The 22,359-nt window shown below is 42.3% G+C and overlaps 1 protein-coding gene and 1 pseudogene across 8 annotated transcripts in view; both read right to left on the reverse strand.

Annotated features, from left to right (window-relative positions):
* Positions 1–22,359, reverse strand: part of DLGAP1 (DLG associated protein 1) — an 855,942-nt gene that overhangs the window by 23,719 nt on the left and 809,864 nt on the right. For all 8 annotated transcript variants that reach the window (XM_057526434.1, XM_057526435.1, XM_057526433.1 and 5 more), the window contains one exon: positions 3,221–3,642. In XM_057526434.1, the coding sequence (XP_057382417.1) occupies positions 3,221–3,642 (422 nt within the window). The remainder of the gene's footprint in view (positions 1–3,220; positions 3,643–22,359) is intronic.
* LOC103013409 (60S acidic ribosomal protein P0-like) lies at positions 18,839–19,920 on the reverse strand (annotated as a pseudogene).

Here is a 22,359-nt window from a genome sequence, read left to right on the forward strand (position 1 = left end):
TTTACTCAGTTGAATACTTTAAGCAAAGCACCAAAAATACTCCCACCCTAAGTTATCTTTGTCTGTTCTGCAGTCATGACCTTCACACCCCCCTACCGCCCTCAGGCAGCAACCTCGTAAAACAGAGGCAGACCTGAGAAAATTTATCACTACTCTAAAGACAACGTCCTTAAGAAGACGGCTTATTCATGGTGGGACAGCGGCACCTTTGTGTACAAAGACAGCAAATTATTATTAGAACAAATCTTGTTATAACAAAATACCTTCATATGGAATAGGTTTATAAGTCCTATTTATAAATCAATATTTCAAATAACATCTGAAGTAAAATTCTGGAGCAGTGAATGAATGAGCAGTTCCTTCATGTGCAAGATACAAATATGCTTCTCTTTCATCTCAAACACAGGATGAGAACCTGATTTTCTTTTTTTTTTTTTTTTTTTTTTTTTTTTTTTTTTTTTAAAGGAAGGAATTTCTTTTTTTTTTTTTTTTTTTTTTTTTTTTTTTAATGAGGATCTTGAATCAGATGCGTATGTTTGATTGATTGATTGATTTTGGCTGTGTTGGGTCTTCGTTTCTGTGCGAGGGCTTTCTCCAGTTGTGGCAAGCGGGGGCCACTCTTCATCGCGCTGCGCGGGCCTCTCTCGTTGCGGAGCACAGGCTCCAGACGCGCAGGCTCAGCAGTTGTGGCTCACGGGCCCAGCCGCTCTGCGGCATGTGGGATCTTCCCAGGCCAGGGCTCGAACCCGTGTCCCCTGCATTAGCAGGCAGATTCTCAACCACTGCGCCACCAGGGAAGCCCCGAGAACCTGATTTTCTAACAAGATTTTCACCTTTCAAATATATGTGCTTGTATCAAAATACATTGACTTGTTTTCATAGCTCCTTAAGTGTTAAGGAAGATTTTTCTAAATATTTATACAATGACTATCCTCATGCATCATTATAAAGCTGGGTTGAGAGAAGTAGATCTAGTCTCAGATGGGAGGAAAGCATCAGATTAAAAGAAAACACCAGATGAGCAGCTTCCCCAGGTCTTATTGGAAGCCAAGCAGGGAAGCTAGAACAAGTTCGAATCAATGCATTGAATGAACTAAAATCTGCAAGACAGCTTGCCCTGTTGAGCTGTGCACCCGAGGCCATTGCTCCTTAGACATGGGCATTTTTCCCAGGAAAAGCTACTAGTCTTCGGGTATACCCACGGGGAAAGGAGAATAAGAAGATGCAACTGCTAAGAATTTCTTACTGGAACCTTCCCCCGCCCACTGCTGCCGGGCTGTGCTTCTTCACACCCCTGTCACCTAGGCACAGAGCATATTCTCCCTGTGGATCCACACCTGGGTGAGCCTGCAGTGGCACCAACGGTTGGGTCAAGTGTCAAGGAGGTTTACTTTTCCACTGCTAAGTTGTTTACACTCGTAACATGCAAGAACAAAAGGAACGTTACAGAAACTCATTGAAGGATTTTCTAACCTGCTCAGAAAGGCAACAAATAAGTTAGTCAGCGAGGGGATAGGGGTCAGGAGCAAGAAAAAGCAGAGAAGAGCTGTGAGCAAGACACAGAGCGGAAATCCCACAACCTGCAAACTGTCATTTACCAGTCTCCATTCTCACAAAAGTACTTCCTTTACGGAAAACTCGCTGCTCCCTGACACGATTAGTTTGGTTCACTTAGTAAGTCAACTGAACATGATTTACAGAAAGCTCTCGATCTAATTATTAAGAAATTATTATCGTTTTTGTTAGGGATGATAATGCACGATGGTTATGTACATATACATAAAGTCCTTATCAGAGATACGTAGTGAAGTGACGGGATGCGTTGGATTTTCTTTAAGGTCCTCTGGCAAAAATGATGACAAGGGGGGGAAGATGAGACCAGCCAGTAGTTGAGCTGGGTGATGGGAATATGGGGGTTCATTACAGTAAACTCTCTACTTTTGCAAGTGTTTATAAATGTTCACAATAAAAAGTTAAATGATTTTTAAAATAGGTCTAAAAACACATCACGATAATACTCTTCCAGGTGGTTCCCACACAAAAATGAAGGCAGGCTTTCATGCCTACCACTGAATTTCTCTGATTCAAACATATCATCGGTTGGAAGATCCACCATTCATTTAATAATCGTTTTTCGGAGGGAAATAAACACGCAACAGTGAAATACACACTGATTATAAATTCTATTCCAATTTCAAAATTGTTGTTAATGTGCAACCGGACTGCAGTAATCTGGCAACTTCTTTGTCAACTGTTAATAGGAATCGTTGGGGCTTCCCTGGTGGCGCAGTGGTTGAGAGTCTGCCTGCCAATGCAGGGGACATGGGTTCGAGCCCTGGTCTGGGAAGATCCCACATGCCGCAGAACAACTAGGCCCGTGAGCCACAACTGCTGAGCCTGCGCGTCTGGAGCCTGTGCTCCGCAACAAGAGAGGCCGCGATGGTGAGGGGCCCGCGCACCGCGATGAAGAGTGGCCCCCGCTCGCCGCAACTAGAGAAAGCCCTTGCACAGAAACAAAGACCCAACACAGCCAAAAAAAAAAAAAAAAAAAAAAAAAAAAATCGTTGTTATTAAAAGGCCAAGTCTGAAAAGAACGGTGTGCGGGGTCTCCGTTATTTATTTAACTTAACCATCCTTTATTTGATCATTTATTTTAACCCATTAAATTGGGTTAACTGCTTTAGCGGCTGAAGGTTTGCCTTCCTAAAACCTAAGGGGGAAAGTGCGGGCTAACCAGGTCTAAGGATGTCAATAAGCTTGGCGTCTACAGGCCTAGACACGACCGGCCTTGTTTTAATCCTGTATGTTAATGAAAGTAATATGCCTGGAAGATTATAAATGCCCAAGGCACGCGTATCTGGGGATCTTGAAACTAGTTAGAATTTCTGTTCATTCCCTGAGAAGCAGCACCACTGCGGGAGCATCTTGGGGAAGAGAAACCGTGTCGGAAGCATGAGTCCACCCCAAGTTGGTCCGGAGGTGGAGGTCGCGGAGGCAGAGGTAGAGAAGGTGTTACAGCTGCCTGGCGGGGGGTGGGGGGGGTGTCTTTATTGGGCACCAGGGGCGTGTGGACTCGGCCCGAATCGCCCAGCTTTTCCACACGTTCCCGTTTGGGGTGAGGACCTGCAGGACCTGCCCAGCGCTACGAAAGCACCCCCCACCGCCGGCCCCGGGGACCCGACCCCGGGCGCGTGCGCAGGCGCTGCGCCGCCGCACTTACTGTCCTCGGGCAGGCTGTTCTCGCGCTCCTCTCTCTCCATCTGCTGGCACCAGCCTTCCATGCGGTCCCGCTCCGCCTGGAGAAGCTTCAGAAACCAGTGGCCGTCCCGGTGGCACACTGACCTCTGCACGGCCTCCAGAGGGTCTTCGGTGATTGAGTCAATCCAGGGGTCTGGGGGCGGCAGAATGGAAGGGTCGAAATCCGCATCGAAGTCCTCGTCGGCCGCGCAGGCGTGGTAGTGGTTTCCTGAGCCCTGGATGCTGACCGTGGAGGTGCTGGCGTCCCGGGAGAACTGTCTGGCCACCGGGCCGGGGCACGAATTGTCCTCTATAGACTCCAGAGAGTTCTCCAGGTTATCGTGGAAGTCCAGGTCGGCCTGCACGGCCGTCGTCACGCTGTTGGATCGAGTGAACCTGCGGAAGCTTGGAGGGATAGAGAGAGACGTATTAGTTCAAGGATGTTTCTCGAAGCAGAACTACATTCTGCGTCTCTTCGTGGGTGTGCAAGAGGGGGTCTCATCTTCTCAGTCTGCAGAGGTAGCCCTTGACGCCAGCGCATCGATTGCCCTGGCTCTAGTGTAAAGAACACAGAGCCGTCATCTCTGTTCAATATGGAAGATGAAAGCGTATCTAGAGAAGGTTTAGAAGTGGACCACAGGCACCGCTCTCAAAGCCAGAATGATGTCCGGGGTTCAACTTCCTCCCCAAATCGGCAGTGGCTTGAATCCTGACGTTCAGTGAGGGGTAAGTTTGGTGAGGGGTAAGGAAACAATTCAGTTATCTCTTAGTCTGCGTAATTTCCTTTGAAACAAGAGGAGGAAAAAAAAAAAAAAAAACCCACCTGGGCCAAAACTATCTTGAATCCCACATAACCACATTTCCCAGGGACAGCTCTTACCTGAAAGCAAACTAAAATGTTATTAAGCTCCCCTTAAGATTAAAGGTCCTTTCCCTGGGAAGGCTTCACCTGTCTCTTGATCATAGAAATCATTGTGATAATTTGATACAAAGCCTTTGGGGCAAAATCAGCTCAAGGTTCTAGAGTTTTCCGGTATCATCCTTCCCTGCGCCTTTAATTTCCCTCTCCATAGTTCTTCTACCGAGGTGATAAAAGACAACTTGTTGACACCATTTTATATGGACATACAACCAAATGGTTCTAGATGTCTCTTGTTGACCCCTACCGCAAAGGTGAGGATGTATGGAAGGAGGGAGGGGTGGGGAAGGACAGGCGAGCAGTGAATTCTTTCTCAGACAAGGGGCAAGGGAAGGTGTAGGCCTGAAGTAATTTAAAACACACCACCAGAGAGCTTCATTGGCTCCTAGAGCAGACAGGAAATGATGATTTAACAGGATATAAGAGAATATGTCTACTGAAGGCAGCATCAGGTATCTGTTACCCCCACTTTATACTTCTTTTGTTTTTAAGGTAACTTCCTGATCTAATATTTTATTTATTTTTTATTCTGAAGAAATATACGTAACATAAAATTTACTGTTTTAACCATTTTTAAGTGTATGGTTCAGTGGCGTTAAATACATTCACACTGTTGTACAACCATCACCACCATCCATCTCCAGAACCTTTTCATCTTCCCCAGTTGAAACTCTGTACCCGTTAAACAACTCCCCATTCCCCCTTCCTTCCAGCCTCTGGCAACCACAATTCCACTTTCTGTCTCTCTGAATTTGACTACTCTAGCTCCTTCATGTAAGTTGAGTCATACAGTATGTGTCTTTCTGTCGCTGGCTTATTTCACTTAGCATGATGTCTTCAAGGTTCATCCATATTGTAGCATATGTCGGAATTTCCTTCCTATTTAAGGCTGAATAATATCCCATTATATGTATATAATGGGATATTATATATGTATATAATAATTATTTTTTCATCCATCAGTAGACATTTGGGTTGGTTCCACCTTTTGGCTATTGTGAATAATTCTGCTATGAACATGGGTGTACAAATAACTCTTTGAGACTCTGCTTTCAATTCTTCTGGGTATATACCCAGAAGTAGAATTGTTGAATTATGTGCTAATTCTGTTTTTAATTTTTTAAGGAGCTGTTTTCCCTAGCAGTTGTACCATTTTATATTCCCACCAACAATACATGTTTTCCAATTTCTCCACATCCTTGCCAACAGTGATTTTCTGACTTTTTCTTTTCTTTTGGTTTTTTAAAAATTTTTATTGGAGTATAGTTGCTTTACAATATTGTGTTAGTTTCTACTGTACAGCACAGTGAATCAGCTATACATATACGTATATCCCCTCTTTTTTGGATTTCTTTCCCATTTAGGTCACCACAGAGCACTGAGTAGTTTCCTGTGCTATACAGTAGGTTCTCATTAGTTATCTATTGTATACATAGTATCAATAGTGTATATATGTCAATCTCAATCTCCCAATTCATCCCCCCCCTTCCCCCTTGGTATCCATATGTTTGTTCTCTACGTCTGTGACTTTTTCGATAGTAGCCATCCTAACGGATGTGAGGTGATATATTTTCTTGACTGGCTCATGATTATGCCATGTTAAGATGGTTTATTTGCTAGTTGATTTTCAGTTAATATTCAATAGTGCCAGCCTTAAAGGAGAATGCACTGAATAATGTCCATACAACATTTAATAAACCAGATTATATGTTTTTTTCTTAACTCCCGTGGAACACTCTATCAGAGCCAATTAATACTAATATTCTGGTCCCTCAAAAATAAAGAATGAACAGACTGGAAGTCACAAAAAGGAGAGGGTACAATCATCTTAATCAGTCCATGTTTTCCCCCTAGAGAATAAATACCAAGAAAGTAAATGACTGCACAATTGATCTGTGTTCATTATTAGGATGATCACAATAATATACGTTGTGATTCTCACCATTCATTTTATGAAGATAGGCCCGCCAAAAAAGGCTGGTCCATCTCACTGTTTCTGTTTGCAAGAAGTTACTTCTGTGGAAGGTATCAGGCGTGGCCATTTTATAAGTTCTTTAACTCTGAAATGGGTCATAGGAAAAATCGCTCAGTGTGAAAGTCTGAAAGAATGTCCTTCCTTGTACTAGCAGTGAAAGCAAGAACAATTGTGCTACCGCGATTCTTCCAATAACCACCGGCTTCTTGGCTGCGAGAGGCCATTTCTGCCTTCTTCTTGTTCATCCACCAACACGTTAAATGACATCTGAAGCTGAGCTTTCTCTCCAGCTGCATGTGTGCGAATTGGTTGACTTTCCTCACAACAGTTGACATTCTGCCTGTTCCACTAACACAAAATCCCAGCTACGAAAACACTCGGCTCCCCTCTCCAAGATCATGGGCTGCCAGAGGCATTCCATTTCCAAACTTAAGGAAGGCCCAGCGCCTTATTGTTTCCAGTCGGAGCAAACTAGCCAGAGACCGAGTCTGTTCCACACGCAAATCACAATGACCCACTTTCCTTGTGCCTCTGTTTTTATCTACACAAAACCGTACCACCAGCATTCCTGACAGAGGGCTCCTGGCTATATGAATCTTGTAAAGTATCCACCTTCTTCAGAAAAATTACTTGGCAGGAGATGAGTAGAAGTTTCCAGGTTAGTCACCCAGAAAGAGAGAAAAGTTAAGTAAAATTAAAATGGTTTGGGATTAAAAGCGGTGCCTTTGAACTCAGGCAGCCCTGTCCGGGCTGCACTGTTTCTCTCAATTAAGTTCCTTAAGCAAGCGCTTTCTTCTACCCTGAGTTTTCAAAGAATGTTCTGCTCTACGAAACGCTTTATGTCTTTCATGTGCAGAGTTCCTTCTGGGTGAAGGATGCAATCAAGTTGTTGTTGTTTAAAAGTTTTGATAGGAACACAGAGGGAGTCATTGGGTTCACTTCTGTGTTTCTGAAGAGAATAGATCAGTTGCTGGTGGATGGTATAAACCTGAAAGCTGAACCCCGTGGCCTGCTGTTTGCAAACCCACAATTTCCAGTCTTGAAGCTTCTTTGGTCCTTGATGCCCTAAAGGCAAAATGTGTGATAATTACAACTTCTGAAAAGGACCGGCCAGTATTCTGGCCAAAGGAGCAGAAAACCATGAAACCAAAGACTGGACCAACCACTACGGGGTACAATACCTTGTCTGTTCTGAAGGCAAGAGGAAAGGCACTTGTGGGCATTCACCTCTGCTGTTGCTTTGTGCTCTTTCTATGAAACGAGTTTATATTTCTTGTTTATTTATTTATTTATTTATTTAGTTTTGGCTGCATTGGGTCTTTGTTGCTGCGCGCGGGCTTTCTCTAGTTGTGGCGAGCCAGGGCTACTCTTTGTTATGGTGCACAGGCTGCTTATTGCGGTGGCTTCTCTTGTCGCAGAGCACGGGCTCTAGGCATGCGGGCTTCAGTAGTTGTGGCACGTGGGCTCAGTAGTTGTGGCTTGTGGGCTCTAGAGTGCAGGCTCAGTAGTTGTGGCACACGGGCTTAGTTGCTCCGCGGCATGTGGGATCTTCCCGGACCAGGGCTCGAACCCGTGTCCCCTGCATTGGCAGGTGGATTCTTAACCACTGCGCCACCAGGGAAGCCCGAGTTTATATTTCTGATGAGAGGATTTTGTGCCCTGCTCCCACCAGTTTTCTGTCCAGCAGATTACAAATCGGTGAACAGAGAGTAAATCTCGGAGGCCCATTCTCATCCCCCCTGTCTGATGGGGCTGTATTTAAACAAAATAAGTCATGAATGAAAACTAAGCACAGTCCATATCTTTAGAACGCACATGCTTTGTTCCTGCAAGTTCAACTATCTGAGACTCAAGCCATAAACTTATCTTAGGGAGACTCCCTCAGTCACGCCCGTTACAGAATCCTCTGGCTCCTGGTTCTCTTCTCCATCCCTCTCATCCACGTAATGGTTGCTTTTCAGGGCTAAATCTAGTTTCAAAGAAAAAAATGCTAGTCCTACGCTGTTCTGTCTTCTTTAGACATTTTCCCCATGCCTGCTGTCAAGGCTGAATATATGTGGAATTCGAAAATGCTTTTCTTCAAAAGTGCGCCATCTTGCTCTCTTGGGAAATGACACTTAACTGATGTAAAAATCCAGTATGTCTCATTACATAAAACGAAAGATAGATCAAAAGGTAGGCAAGGGGGGTGAGGAGATTGAGATCAAGAATTAAGACTTTTCCTAACGAAGAGGTTTCACTCTGTCAGACGAGCTTCCCAGTTAGAACAGAGCACAGAGGAACCTGCATGTCATGCAACCCTGCTCACAAGTTCAGTGGGAAAAAACCGTCCTGCTGCTTATTTGTATGTGGTTAGCACTGTCCTATTGACAGATTGTAAAACTGCCTCAACACAAGCATCCATTGGTTATTTAAAACGCTCCACGTTCATCATACTTTTGCCTGAAGCTCTCTTTAAGCAAAGAAAATTAGAATAGGTTTTCTACATGAAGACTCTCTCTAGGCCAAATAATTGTAATGCATTTGTCAAATAAAAGAAAGGGAGGGAATGGAAAGTGATGAGAGCGGGCTTGGTATCACCTGATAGTGTCTGCGAGGGCCCAGCATTTGGCCATTCTCCCCTTAGTACCAGCGGGGCAGGTGCTGTATTCTTGATGGGTGTCACTATGGGAACCTTGGTTGGGAGCCTCAACAAAACATCCTTGAGCTGACTGTGCCCCAGAAGGAATGGCTTTCCCTCAGCAACCAGAACATTAGGTCATTCGATGGCTCCTGACCCCAGGTAACGAACAAAAGCCTGAGAAGTCTCACTCACAATTCTCTGTTATTGAGTCTTGTTTTGGGGTCAAATGGGGGCCATAGGCTTGTGAGTAAAATGGTTATTTTTCTTTTTGCCAACTAAATTATCTTGAAAAGCATGTAAAAAGGAAGAAGGAAAGAAAGAGGGAGGGAGGAGGAGGAGAAAGGGAGGGAGGGAGAGAGTGAAGAGGGAAGGAAGGAAAGAAGGACAGAAGGAAGGAAAGGAAGGAAGGAGGGAAGGAAGGAAGGAGAGAGAAAGAAAGAAAGAAACAAAGAAAGAAAAGAAAGAAAAGATGTATGAGGCATATCAGGAATTATGCCAAGTTTCAGGCTTTTGAAATTTGAATTGCATGAATGCCACACCTTTAAAAGTCAGGTGTACTGGAAGAACTATTTGGCTAGGTTATGGTATTGTTAACTTGGCAAAGAAAAGCGATTGTTTGTCAAGTATAATATGGAGAGTGAGTGCTAGGCTTTGTCATACTCCAAGGAAGCTGTGAGGAGTGGGATTGATCCAAAGCTTCTGGGTTGGCAAAGGCTGGATGTTTTTGACTGCCGAAGTTCTTGCCAAGTCTGTGGTCCCTGAACTGGCTGTCAGAAGATGCTGCCTCCATTTTGGCTTTTTGTTTTTTAACATTCTGCTTAGTTGAAAAGGCACAAATCACTACAAGCCCAAATGTTTACATATTTAAGTCACTTACAATCAAAAGAGATCTTTTGTAGTAGTTGACATGGTGTTAAAAGAGAAAACAATGCTCCCTTTCCACATGCTTGTTCCACCCAGTTATGAGGCCACAAGCTTTAACGTGTGCAGCAAGGGAGATGTTAAAAACTCAGAATTGTATGGAAATAGAGGTAATTTTGGTGAAAAATCAAAAGTAGGCTATTGTTTCTAGAAATGGGGAGCAGCTCTCGTAATAGATGCTAGTGCTTTCCTTCCACACCTGTGACTCAATCTCTGCATTCACAAACCTGCTGACATGGCAAGTGTCATTCACAAGCACATTTTTTCCTTTTTGCCACACCGTACGGCTTGCGGGATCTTAGTTCCCCCACGAGGGATTGAACCCAGGGCCCCGGCAGTGAAAGCACTGAGTCCTAACCACTGGACCGCCAGGGAATTCCCCACAAGCACATTTTGATGCCAGCATTTACCCCCCTAACCATTAAGTGTGTCCTCGAGGTCTGTGCATTATTTTGTAACATAGGAGAGAAGGAGATGGTTCCACCAATTGGGGATAAGAAAGACCAGAAGCTATTATGCAAATCACCAAAATATCCATCTGCTCTCATCCCCATCCCATAAATGAAACATAGATGAAAAGATCTTGGCTTTCCCTTTGCATATCCACACCTCCGAACATGCACATCCTGCTCTAGGTGTTCACTGTTTTCCAACTTCATCTATTTAACAAAGGAATGGGGGGGGGGTGAGGGAGTTGAAGAGGGAGGAAAAGACCACAGAGTGACTTACTATCCATTTATTCTGGGATGAGTTTTCTCCTCTAATTCCCTGGTCTCTGAAGGTAAATAGTCCTTGCAGTAACAATGACTCTCACTTGGATGAGCTCCAGATAAATAGGCCAGACAGTTAAGAAGTAGTTTACGAAGACATAAATGGAAGTATTAAATACACATACACTAGGAAAATAACATTCTGGAGTCTCCTTGCCAGAAAATTGCTGTGAGACCAGTAGCTTCTCTCTGTACAACCACTAAAGACATGTCGCTTTATCAACTTGACAATGTTAATAAATAACGCAAAAGTACACCATTGCAAAGCTTCTAGCTCCCCTTAACCCTTTCAATTGTGAAGACCAAAAATTATTGCTTTATAAATTGTTCCAAAACACATATAAATATCTAACCTTATAAAAGACATTTGAGTGGGGATGTGGGCAGGAAGCCAGAACCCATACCACACACTTATCCACATTTATCTCTTGTTTCTGAACTAGAGATTATGCGAACAATATAGCAACCTGGGAAATAGGGCAACAAGCAGAAAGGCAAGACCCAGGAGACTGGGCCTAGACCTTCAACTAAAAGTCTCCATCTGCGTGTAATGCTACTTTAAAATTGAGGGAACACTGCTGGAATGTTGAATCAGAGAACATATGCCTAAAAGAGGCTACTGGTGTTCATTGTATCCAACTTGTAAACTTTAGATATGGAAAGGTGAAGTTACTTTTAATTTGGATGTCTTTGATTGGAATGCTTTTTCTTTCCCCATGATTTCCATACATTCCAGTACATTCCATGACCTTCCAACCAGAGAATAGTGCTAAATGACAGGGCTTACCCTACCTACAAGACAAATAAAACCTACAGTGATGATTTCTGCTTCTGGCCAAGATGGAGTAAGAATGACTGAATTTATTTACACTTCTATCTGAAACAACTGTAAAAGAAGATTTACATACCAAAAAACTGGTATTTATATGATCCATCAGTGGATAATTGGAAGCTGACATTAAAATAATACCATTTACAACAGCAAGAAAAATACGAAATATCAGTGAGCAAAGCTGACAGAATATGTGCAGGACCTAAAATAGCTGTAAAAAAAGAGCTTTAAAAAGAAGGAAGTTGGTGGTCTTACACTACCTGATTTCAAGACTTATTATAAAGCTACAATAGTCAAGACAGTGTGGCATTGGCATAAAGATGGACACTTAGATCAATGGAACAACATAGAGAATGCAAAAATATATCCATTTTTTTTTAAACAATTTTTTTTTACTAGCAGCCTTTTATTTATTTTTTTTAATTTTATTTATTTATTTATTTATTTATTTATTTATTTTTGGCTGTGCTGGGTCTTCGGTTCGTGCGAGGGCTTTCTCTAGTTGCGGCAAGTGGGGGCCACTCTTCATCGCGGTGCAGGGACCGCTCTTCATCGCGGTGCGTGGGCCTTTCACTATCGCGGCCCCTCCCGCTGCGGGGCACAGGCTCCAGATGTGCAGGCTCAGCAGCTGTGGCTCACGGGCCCAGCTGCTCCGTGGCATGTGGGATCTTCCCAGACCAGGGCTCGAACCCGTGTCTCCTGCATTAGCAGGCAGATTCTCAACCACTGCGCCACCAGGGAAGCCCTATCCATTTTTATAAATCAATAAATATTTGAGAAAAGGTACAAAGGATATTCATATGCAAAAAATTTTATCCATACCTTGCACCATATATAAAAATTAACTCAAATATAGGTCATAGACCATGAAATCTAAAACTATAAACATTCTGGAAGAAAACATAGAAAAACTTTGTCACCTTGAATTAGCCAAAGATTTCTTAGATATGACACTGAAAGCACAATCCATAAAAGAAAAACGGGACTTTGTTAAAATTATGAATTACTGCTTTTCAACTCTGAGAGAATGAAAAGACAAGCCACAGACAAGGAGAAAATATTTGCAAATCTCCTGTCTGATAAAGAATGTGCATCCAGAAGGTAAAGTACTCTCACAACTCAATAATAATATATATAAAACCAGCTCTGTTTTTAAAGATTTGAAAAGACATTTCACTAAAGAAGATATATGGGGCTTCCCTGGTGGCGCAGTGGTTGAGAATCTGCCTGCCAATGCAGGGGACACAGGTTCGAACCCTGGTCTGGGAAGATCCCACATGCCGTGGAGCAACTGGGCCCGTGAGCCACAACTACTGAGCCTGTGCGTCTGGAGCCTGTGCTCCGCAACAAGAGAGGTCGCGACAGTGAGAGGCCCACGCACTGCGATGAAGAGTGGCGCCCGCTCGCCACAACTAGAGAAAGCACTCGCACAGTAACAAAGACCCAACACAGCCAAAAATAAAATAAAATAAATAAATAAAAATTAAAAAAAAAAAGATATATGGATAGAAAATAAGCTCATGAAAAGATGTTCAACATCATTATGCATTAGGGAAATGCAAATTAAAACCACAGTGAGAGAATACCACATATCTATTAACATTTCTAAAATTAAAAAGACCGACCATACCAAATATTGACAATAATACGGAGCAACTGGAACTCTTACATGGTAGGGATAATATGAAACAAAGGAACTTGCACACAGTAGGAATGTAAAATGTTTACCACTTTGGAAAACTCTTTGGCTGTTTTTTAAAACATTAAATGTTCACATCCCGTTAGACCCAACCCACTCCTAGGTTTTTACCTAAGAGAAATGAAAGCATATGTTAGATTAGTACACAATGTTCATAGCAGCTTTACTTAATAACTCCAAACTGGAGATGACCTAAGTGTTCATCAGCAGGTCACTGAATAAACAAATTTGGTATATCCATACATTGGAATCCTAATTTGCAGTAAAAGGTTCAGACTATTGATACATGCAAAGCATGGATGAACCTCAAAGTCCTTATGCCAACTGAGAGGAACCAGGCCAAAAAGAATTATGTACTGCAAGATTTTATTTCAATAAAATTCTGGAAAATGCAAACAAGTGACAGCAAGTGGGGAAAGTGGTAGGGGAGGAGGAGTGGGTGGGAAGGAGGGAGTGACTATATAGGAGGAGACTTGTGGGAGTGATGGATGTGTTCTCTATTTTGGTGGTGGTGATAGTTTCATTTCACATATATATATAGATTTGACAAATATATGTCAAAATTTATCAAAGTGTACACTTTACATATGTACAGTTTACTGTATGTTCATTAACTTCAGTAAAGCTGTTAAAACCAAAAAAGTACATGATGGGATTTGGGGAGGTATCTGTACTCTCAAGTGCCTCCCTCTCAGTGTAAAGTGGTACAGATTTTTTTTCAGGAGCTATTTGCAAATGGATATCAAGAACATTAAAAAATGTTATAATCCTTAGACCCAGGAATTCCATTTCAGGAAATGGGATCATCTGAAATAGTGAAAATACATACTGTACAAAGATATTTATCACAATATTATATATTATTATTTTGATCAGTCCACTTTTTATGTTTATACATGCACAGTTTTAAAATATCAAATGGTTTTACAAGGCTGGCTATGAAAAATAGAAATTCCTGGCCCACTTACGTAACAATTTACTGCTCCAGAGTCAGCCACTTATAAACACTATTTCTAAATAACAAAAATTGCTATTCTTTTTTTATATTCAGCATTTGTCCCTAGGAAAGATGAAGATTTAGATTTCTCACCTCATCATCATTCTACCTTCCTCTCTCAGTGTCTCTGTCTCTGTCTCTCTCTCTCTCTCTCTCTCTCACACACACACACACACACACACACACACACACACACATAAATGCATTTCTGGTCTGTTCCTGTATTTTTCCATTCTCCTGATATACTTGCATTGTAAATTTGGGCCAGTATTCAGACCTTGCCTTTTATGGCCACATTATTATGACCAGAAAATAGTATTCACAGCTGACCATGTGTTATGGGCTGAATTGTGTGCTCCTCCCACAAATTCCTGTTGAAGTTCTGATTCCCCGTACCTCAGAATGTGACTGTATTTGGAGATAGGGCCTTTAAAGAGGTAATTAAAGTAAAAGGAAGTCATATGGTTGGGCCCTAATTCAGTGTAACTGATATCCCCATACGAAGAGGAAATTTTGACACAGACAGACACAGAGGGAAGAACATCTGAAGACAGGAAGGAGATGGCCATCTACAAACCAAAGGCTGCAGAAGAAACCAACCTTCCCGACACCTTGATCTTGGACTTCTAGCCTCCAGAACTGTGAGGAAATAAATTTCTGTTGTTTAAGCCACCCAGTCTGTGATACTTTGTTATGGCAGCCCTAGCAAACAAATATGCCATATTAAATTCTACTTCCTGCACATTTTTTTCCTTTTAAAAATTTGCTTAATTTTTATGTACTTAGCACTTAATCCGCAAAATTCCTCCAGGTATGTAAATGTCCCCTCCGTGCATTGAAACAGATTAGGAATTCTACCAGTCTCCCTGAAGAAATCTTTCACAGCTTCTGACCTGCTCCCTCTCACCTGGTCACTCCCCAGACCTGCTGCACCACCATTGTCTAGGGATTCCTTTTCTCCATCATCCTTTCCTTTCCCCCTTTCTTGTTCTGGATGTGTTTCCTGAATTCTATATTTACTTCTTTCTTGGCTTTTCTCCTTTTTGTACGTTTTTCTAGAAATGTCTTCACGTGTACCTTCCAACTCTTCTGTTGGGTTTTCCAGTTCTCTGTTTTTAATTTTTTTTAATATAAATTTATTTATTTATTTATTTTTGGCTGCGTTGGGTCTTCATTGCTGCGCACGGGCTTTCTCTAGTTGCGGCGAGTGGGGGCTACTCTTCAGTTGTGGAGCACGGGCTCTAGGTGCATGGGCTTCAGTAGTTGTGGCACGCGGGCTCAGTAGTTGTGGCGCACTGGGCTTAGTTGCTCTGCGGCATGTGGGATCTCCCCGGACCAGGGCTCGAACCCGTGTCCCCTGCATTGGCAGGCGGATTCTTAACCACTGCACCACCAGGGAAGTCCCAGATAGGAGACTTTTCAGCCAACTTTGAGCTGGGATAGCACATCACCAGGACCCAAAGAAGGACAAAAATCAGTTTATCTGCAATGAACAAATAAACTTATGTGGCAAAGGAAAGCAGTAATAATGATTAAATCAACAGCATCATTTCTTTTTCAAGTTCCACTTGAGTAAAAGGAGCAATTGCATTTTTTAATCAGTCTTTTTGAAAATGTTCCTCTTAAACAAATGAAGTGTTTCCCTTACTGCATGTAAGCCCCTCATTTTTTGTTTCTGTCTTGACCAGACAAGATTTATTAACTTGTGTTTCACCGTCCTTGGGCCCCACTCCACCACATGCCTCCTTGAAAGGCATAGTAAAAGCCTCCGGGGTTTCCCTTGTGGCGCAGTGGTTGAGAATCTGCCTGCCAGTGCAGGGGACACGGGTTCGAGCCCTGGTCTGGGAAGATCCCACATGCCGCGGAGCAACTGGGCCCGTGAGCCACAGCTACTGAGCCTGCACGTCTGGAGCCTGTGCTCCACAACAAGAGAGGCCGCGACAGTGAGAGGCCCGCGCACCGCGATGAAGAGTGGCCCCCACTTGCCGCAACTAGAGAAAGCCCTCGCACAGAAACGAAGACCCAACACAGCCATAAATAAATAAATAAATAAAATTTAAAAAAAAAAAAAAGCCTCCGGAGAAGTCTGTGCCTTGGTGAGGGGCTCATCCACTGCGGTCCTCAGTGTCAGGTGATATGACTGGGCTTTCACCTGCAAAATCCCTGATGGTGGTTTCTTTGGGTGTTTGGGCTCAGACTAGTCCGCTCTCCCACCATAGACTGTTCCATATGCCCGCATAGCGGGAACGTGGCTGCTGGGATTCTGGGAGCTGAGTGAACATAGAACGCTTAGGGCAGGTGCCTCAACATTATGTTTGTGAATTTTCATTTATCCTCCTATTTTCATTACAGCAAACTGCCCTCAACTGTGCCGCTGTCCTCCAGACCCAGGACCCTTTGTTTTAGCCTCTGAAGGGAAGCCTCCAGTCTCCTGCCAGAGTGGGGAAGGGCTGTCTGTCACTTGACTGCAGATTCAGGCAGCTTTTAGCTCCACCTTCACCCCTACATCCAGTGCTGTCAATGCCCATGCCTTTTGTGGGTTCTGAAACTTAAATTGAATTACATCTTAGATTTCTGCATCACTGGCTTTAGATTCAGCTGTTTCTGGTCGCCTAAGTCAGATATCACTTGTCTATCTGCCTTCCAGCTTTCACAATTTTGCTGTTGTATTTTTTCCTCTCTTGTTCTCTTCACCCTTGACAGTTTGTGCCAAAGCAAACACAAAATCCTTTTACTGTCATTTAGTTTCAGAAGGTCTCAAAGATCGATGTGTATATTTTTTTTGCCACCTTTAATCAAAAGTCAATCTAGAAATAATGTAGATATTCAACAGGGAGAGAAAGGGGAAGCAAATTATGGTCCACCCATATTCTTGAATATTGTGTAACCATTAAAAGAAGTATTTGTCATGAATTTTTAATAATGATAAAGCTCTTGTACTAGTTGGTTTTTAAAACATTACTGAATTTTATACATAGGATGATTTCAGCAACTTTCAAAATGTTCATGGAAAAAGCATGGGTAAAAATATACCCCTTTATTAGTTCATGGTTAATGGATGGGATTATGGGAAATTTTATTTTATTTCTGTAATTTATAAATTTTCATAATGTATAAATACTATCTTTTCTTATCATTAAGTATATTAATAATACACAATTGTTATAGAAAAGATAGATAACACTTAAAAAGATATCTATCTCTCCATCCACACGTATAATCACAGTTTTTTCAATTGCTCCAAAGTCCATCAGAGACTTATATAAACTGTTAACACACTGCTGTATGTTTTCCTGCAAGTAAATCTGCATGCTATTTTTATAACGAAAATGATGATACTCTTCCTCTTTGTGTCCACTCTTAAAGAGTCTTGGAGTCACTTAGTGGGCTAATGTAAGAAAGTCTAGTTTGAACTACTGTTGAAATACAATTGTTACTTGGAAGGAAAGAGGAGATCCCTGGGAGTCTTTTAGCTTTTTCACCTTAGTCAATAGAAAGGGTTGGTTTACTAGATTTGCTAATTATCAGCTTGAAAGACAAGAAGACCTCATGCAAACTCCTGGGGAGCAGTCCAAAGGATGGGAGAGAATGGGGGTGGGATGCTTGGAGGCCCTGGGATAGAGCAGCAGCTGAGGGGAGTGTCCCTGGGAGAGGGGTTGGCAAGACATGCCTGCTTTGCTTAGGATCAGTCCTGCAGAGCAGCAAAAATATGCCATGTGGATCCTATCGAATAATCCTACTAGCTGACCCGTGAAACAGGAATTGGGGACAGCTAGATAATGTTGGATGGAGAGGAGGCATTTCTTTTTTTTTTTTTTTTAACTCTTTTTTTTTTTTTTAATTTATTTATTTTGGCTGCGTTGCGTTTTCATTGCTGGGCATGGGCTTTCTCTGGTTGCGGTGAGCTGGGGCTACTCTTCATTGTGGTGCGCGGGCTTCTCATTGCGGTGGCTTCTCTTGTTGCAGAGCACGGGCTCTAGGCACATGGGCTTCAGTAGTTGTGGCACGCAAGCTCAGTAGTTGTGGCTCGCAGGCTGTAAAGCGCAGGCTCAGTAGTTGTGGTGCACGGGCTTAGTTGCTCCGCGGCATGTGGGATCTTCCCACATGGGACCAGGGCTCGAACCTGTGTCCCCTGCATTGGCAGGTGGATTCTTAACCACTGCGCCACCAGGGAAGTCCTGGAGGCATTTCTTTATTGGCTTAAGAAAGCAGTCTTGCTTCAAAACCACATGCATTCATTGACCCTGGCTTGGTGCTGCCATGGCATTTAAACTAGTGATCTTTAGGCAGCCTTCCTCTCTGCCCAGTCCCTACGGTGAGGCAGCTCTGGAGAATGGACGTGGCACTTCTGCTACCAATGGCATTTTCAGGATGTGATGGCTGCCTGCAAATATACCAGGAAGATTTGTGATACTCCATTTCAATTCTTTTTCTTGAAGTAGATTGGTTACGCAGTGCATTTTATTTTTTTACTAATGAGTTATTAATCTTCCTTTTATTTGGATAGGGAACACTGAAGAGCACCCTGAATGTACAAGTCTACCTCTGAATAGATGGATCAGCCAGATGGACTTTGTTATGTCAGATTTGGTTCCTAAATTGTGATGGTTTCAAAAGGTGATGAGGAGTCTCTGGGCCTCTTCCAAAGTCTTTTAATCTTCCTCTCTTTGCACTATCTCTTTCTTTCTCTGGCTCTATTTTCGTTCTTTTTTTCACTTTTTGTTAGGTTAGTGTTGTTTATCAGTCTGTTTATTTGGGGAAGGAAAAGATGGATTGTAATGGCCATTCAATGCGAAAATAAGTCTCATCATTATCACTGGATAATTTTTTTTAAAAAATCCCACAGCTGTCTTTTTTTTTTTTTTTTTTGTAAGAGAAGTAAGCCTTTATTTCCTTGTTTCACAAATAAAGCTGGCTGAGTTGGCTGCTTTTTGGTGATTAGTCAAAGAGACCAAATTCCATGTCCTCGTCCGACTCCTCCGACTCTTCCTTTGCTTCAGCCTTGGCTGGGGCTGCGGCAGCAGCAGCAGGAGAAGCGGTGCTGGCAGCTGCCACGGGGGCAGCAGCCACAAATGCAGATGGACCAGCCAAGAAGGCCTTGACCTTTTCAGCAAGTGGGAAGGTGTAATCAGTCTCCACAGACAAAGCCAGGACCCGCTTGTACCCACTGATGATAGAATGGGGTACAGATGCAACAGCTGGGTAACCAATCTGCAGACGTATGCTGGCAACATTGCGGACACACTCCAGGAAGCGAGAATGCAGAGTTTCCTCTGTGATGTCAAGTACTTCAGGGTTGTAGATGCTGCCATTGTCAAACACCTGCTGGATGACCAGCCCAAAGGAGAAGGGGGAGATGTTCAGCATGTTCAGCATGTGGCTTCACTGGCTCCCAGTTTGTCTCCAGTCTTAATCAGCTGCACATCACTCAGGATTTCGATGGTGCCCCTGGAGATTTTAGTGGTGATGCCTAAAGCCTGGAAGAAGGAGGTCTTCTCAGGCCCCGGACCAGTGTTCTGGGCAGGCACAGTGACTTCGCGTGGGGCTGTGGCACCAGCACGGGCAGCAGCGGGCACCTTATTGGCCAGCAGCATGTCCCTGATCTCAGTGAGGTCCTCCTTGGTGAACACAAAGCCCGCATTCCCCCGGATGTGAGGCAACAGTTTCTCCAAAGCTGGGCTGTTCTCCAGATGCCCTCAGATGGCCTTGCGCCTCATTGTATTCTTGCCCATCAGTACCACGGCCTTCCCTCGGAGAGACATGCGGATCTGCTGCATCTGCTTGGAGCCCACATTGTCTGCTCCCACAATGAAGCATTTCGGATAATCATCCAGAAGTTGGATGATCTTAAGGAAATAATTGGACTTCCAGGTCGCCCTGTCTTCCCTGGGCATCACTTTGGTGCGTCAGGGATTGCCACGCAGGGTTTAAAGACGATGTCACTCACTCCAGGATGCCTGGCGAGAGCCCACAGCTGTCTTTAAGAAATCTCATCTGCCCAATTTTGTGTTTTAAGATCCTATCTAAATGAATGACTACCAGCAAAATTATAAAAAAGACTTATAATTAGAAACAGAAGAAACAAGTAATCCCTGCTTGTTTGACAGTGGGTTTCTTTTGGAAAGGCTCAAAACAATCATTAACATCAATTTTTAATGCTTATTTACTTCATAGCGGTTAACTACAAAGTGACCTTTGAGGACGGGTATATTTTGGAAGGTTAAGCAGCAAAATTGGGGCTGCTAGCCCTTTTGGGGGATGAATTTAAAAGAAATCACTCAGTTTACTGAGGAACTGAGCATCCTACAAACTTCAATAATTTATTAATTATTCAACTTTTTAATAACATGATGAAAGTAGCTCATTTGAAGTTTGGGGGTTGCTATTAGGCATGTCCAAATAATGTAATATTAAACACTCCTGTAGATGGACAAGTGTCAGGGCATGAATTTGGTGATATAGAATTGTTGACTGCAGGGGAAATGTTTGAAGTACATTAAAAAAATTCAGATGATTTTCTCATCTTCATTTTATATTTTATTATTTTTTTTTATTTTTACTTTTGGCCTTGACCAGGGATCAGGGGCCAGCCCGTACCCCCTGCATTGGGAGCACAGAGTCTTAACCACTGGACCTCCAAGGAAGTCTCAATTTTCTCTTATTTTTTAAGAAAAGATGGTATAATTGCTTTCTTGAGATGTCAGTCTTTAGAGAGATTCTATTTAGGTACCTAATAGAATAGGAAACACTTATATAGTGCTTCCTGTGTGTCAAGTATTTTTCTAAACGTTTTACATATATTAAACAAAACACCCCAGGACAACACTGATGTTTACCCTATTGTGTACCCTTTCTCTTTTTTTTTGAATTAATACATTTTAGAGAAGTTTTAGGTTCACAGCAAAACTGAGCAGAAAGTACAGTGATTTCCCATATACCTCCTATGCCCTGACATATACAGCCTCCCCACCATCACCATCTCCCGCTGGAGCGATACATTTGTTACTAGTGATGAGCCTACATTGACATATCATTACCATCCAAAGTTCACAGTTCACATTAAAGTTCACTCTTGGTGTGGTATATTGTGTGGGTTTGCACAGATGTAAAATGACACCACTGTAGTATCATACAGAATAGTCTTAATGCCCTAAAAATCATCTGTGCTCTGCTTATTTACCTGTCCCTTCCCCCAAACACTTTTTTTCTACTGTCTCTATAGTTTTGCCTTTTCCAGAATGTTGTATAGTTGGAATCATACAGTATGTAGTCTTTGAACATTGGCTTCTTTTACTTAATAACCTGCAGTAAAGTTTCCTCCTTGTCTTTTTTGTGGCTTGATAGCTTATTTCTTTTTCTCATTTCATTGCTGGTATACAGGATAGTGACTAACTTTTGTATATTCACCTTGTATACTGCAAACTTGGTATAATTATTTGTTACTTCCAGGAGTTTTTTTGTCAATTCATTCAGATTTTATATGTAGACAATCGTGTTATCTGTGAGCACAGACAGTTTTGTTTCTTCCTTTCCAATCTGTATACCTGCTATTTCCTTTTCCTGCCTTATTGCATTAACCAAGACTTCCAGTATGATACTGAAAAGCAGTGGTAAGAGGGAACATTCTTGCCTTGTTCCTGATCTTAGCACAAAAGCTTGAAGGTCCTCACCATTAACTAATATGTTGGCTGTAGGTTTTTCATAGATATTCCTTATCAAGTTGAGAAAGTTCCCCTCTATTCCTAGTTTGCTGAGAATTTTTGATCAGGATTTAGTATTGGATTTTGTCAAATGCTTTTTCTGCATTTATTGATGTGATCATGTGGTTTTTCTTCTTAGCCAGTTGATGTGATGGATTACATTAATTGATTTTCAAATGTTGAACCAGCCTTGCATATCTGAGATAAAACCTACTTGGTCATGGTGTACAATTTGTTTTATATATTGTTGAATTTGACTTGTTAATACTTGAGAATTTTTGCATCTATGTTCATGAGAGATATTGGACTGTAGTTTTCTTTTCTCATCATGTCTTTTTCTGGTTTTGGTATTAGCGTAATGCTGGCCTCATAGAATGATTTAGGAAGTATTCCATCTGCTTCTATCTTTGGAAGAGATTATAGAGGATTGATATAAGTCATTCCTTAAATATTTTGTAGAATTCACCAGTGAGCCCATCTGGGCCTGGTGATTTCTCCTTTGGATGATTATTATTTATTGATTCAATTTCTTTAATAGATATAGGCCTATTCAGATTGTCTATTTCTTCTTGTGTGAGTTTTGGCAGATTATATATTTTAAGGAATTGGTCCATTTTATCTAGGTTATTATTTGTGGGCATAGAGTTGTTCATAATATTCCTTTATTATCCTTTTAATTTCCATGG

This window comes from Balaenoptera acutorostrata, chromosome 13, assembly GCF_949987535.1.
Source record: "Balaenoptera acutorostrata chromosome 13, mBalAcu1.1, whole genome shotgun sequence".
Taxonomy (NCBI): domain Eukaryota; kingdom Metazoa; phylum Chordata; class Mammalia; order Artiodactyla; family Balaenopteridae; genus Balaenoptera; species Balaenoptera acutorostrata.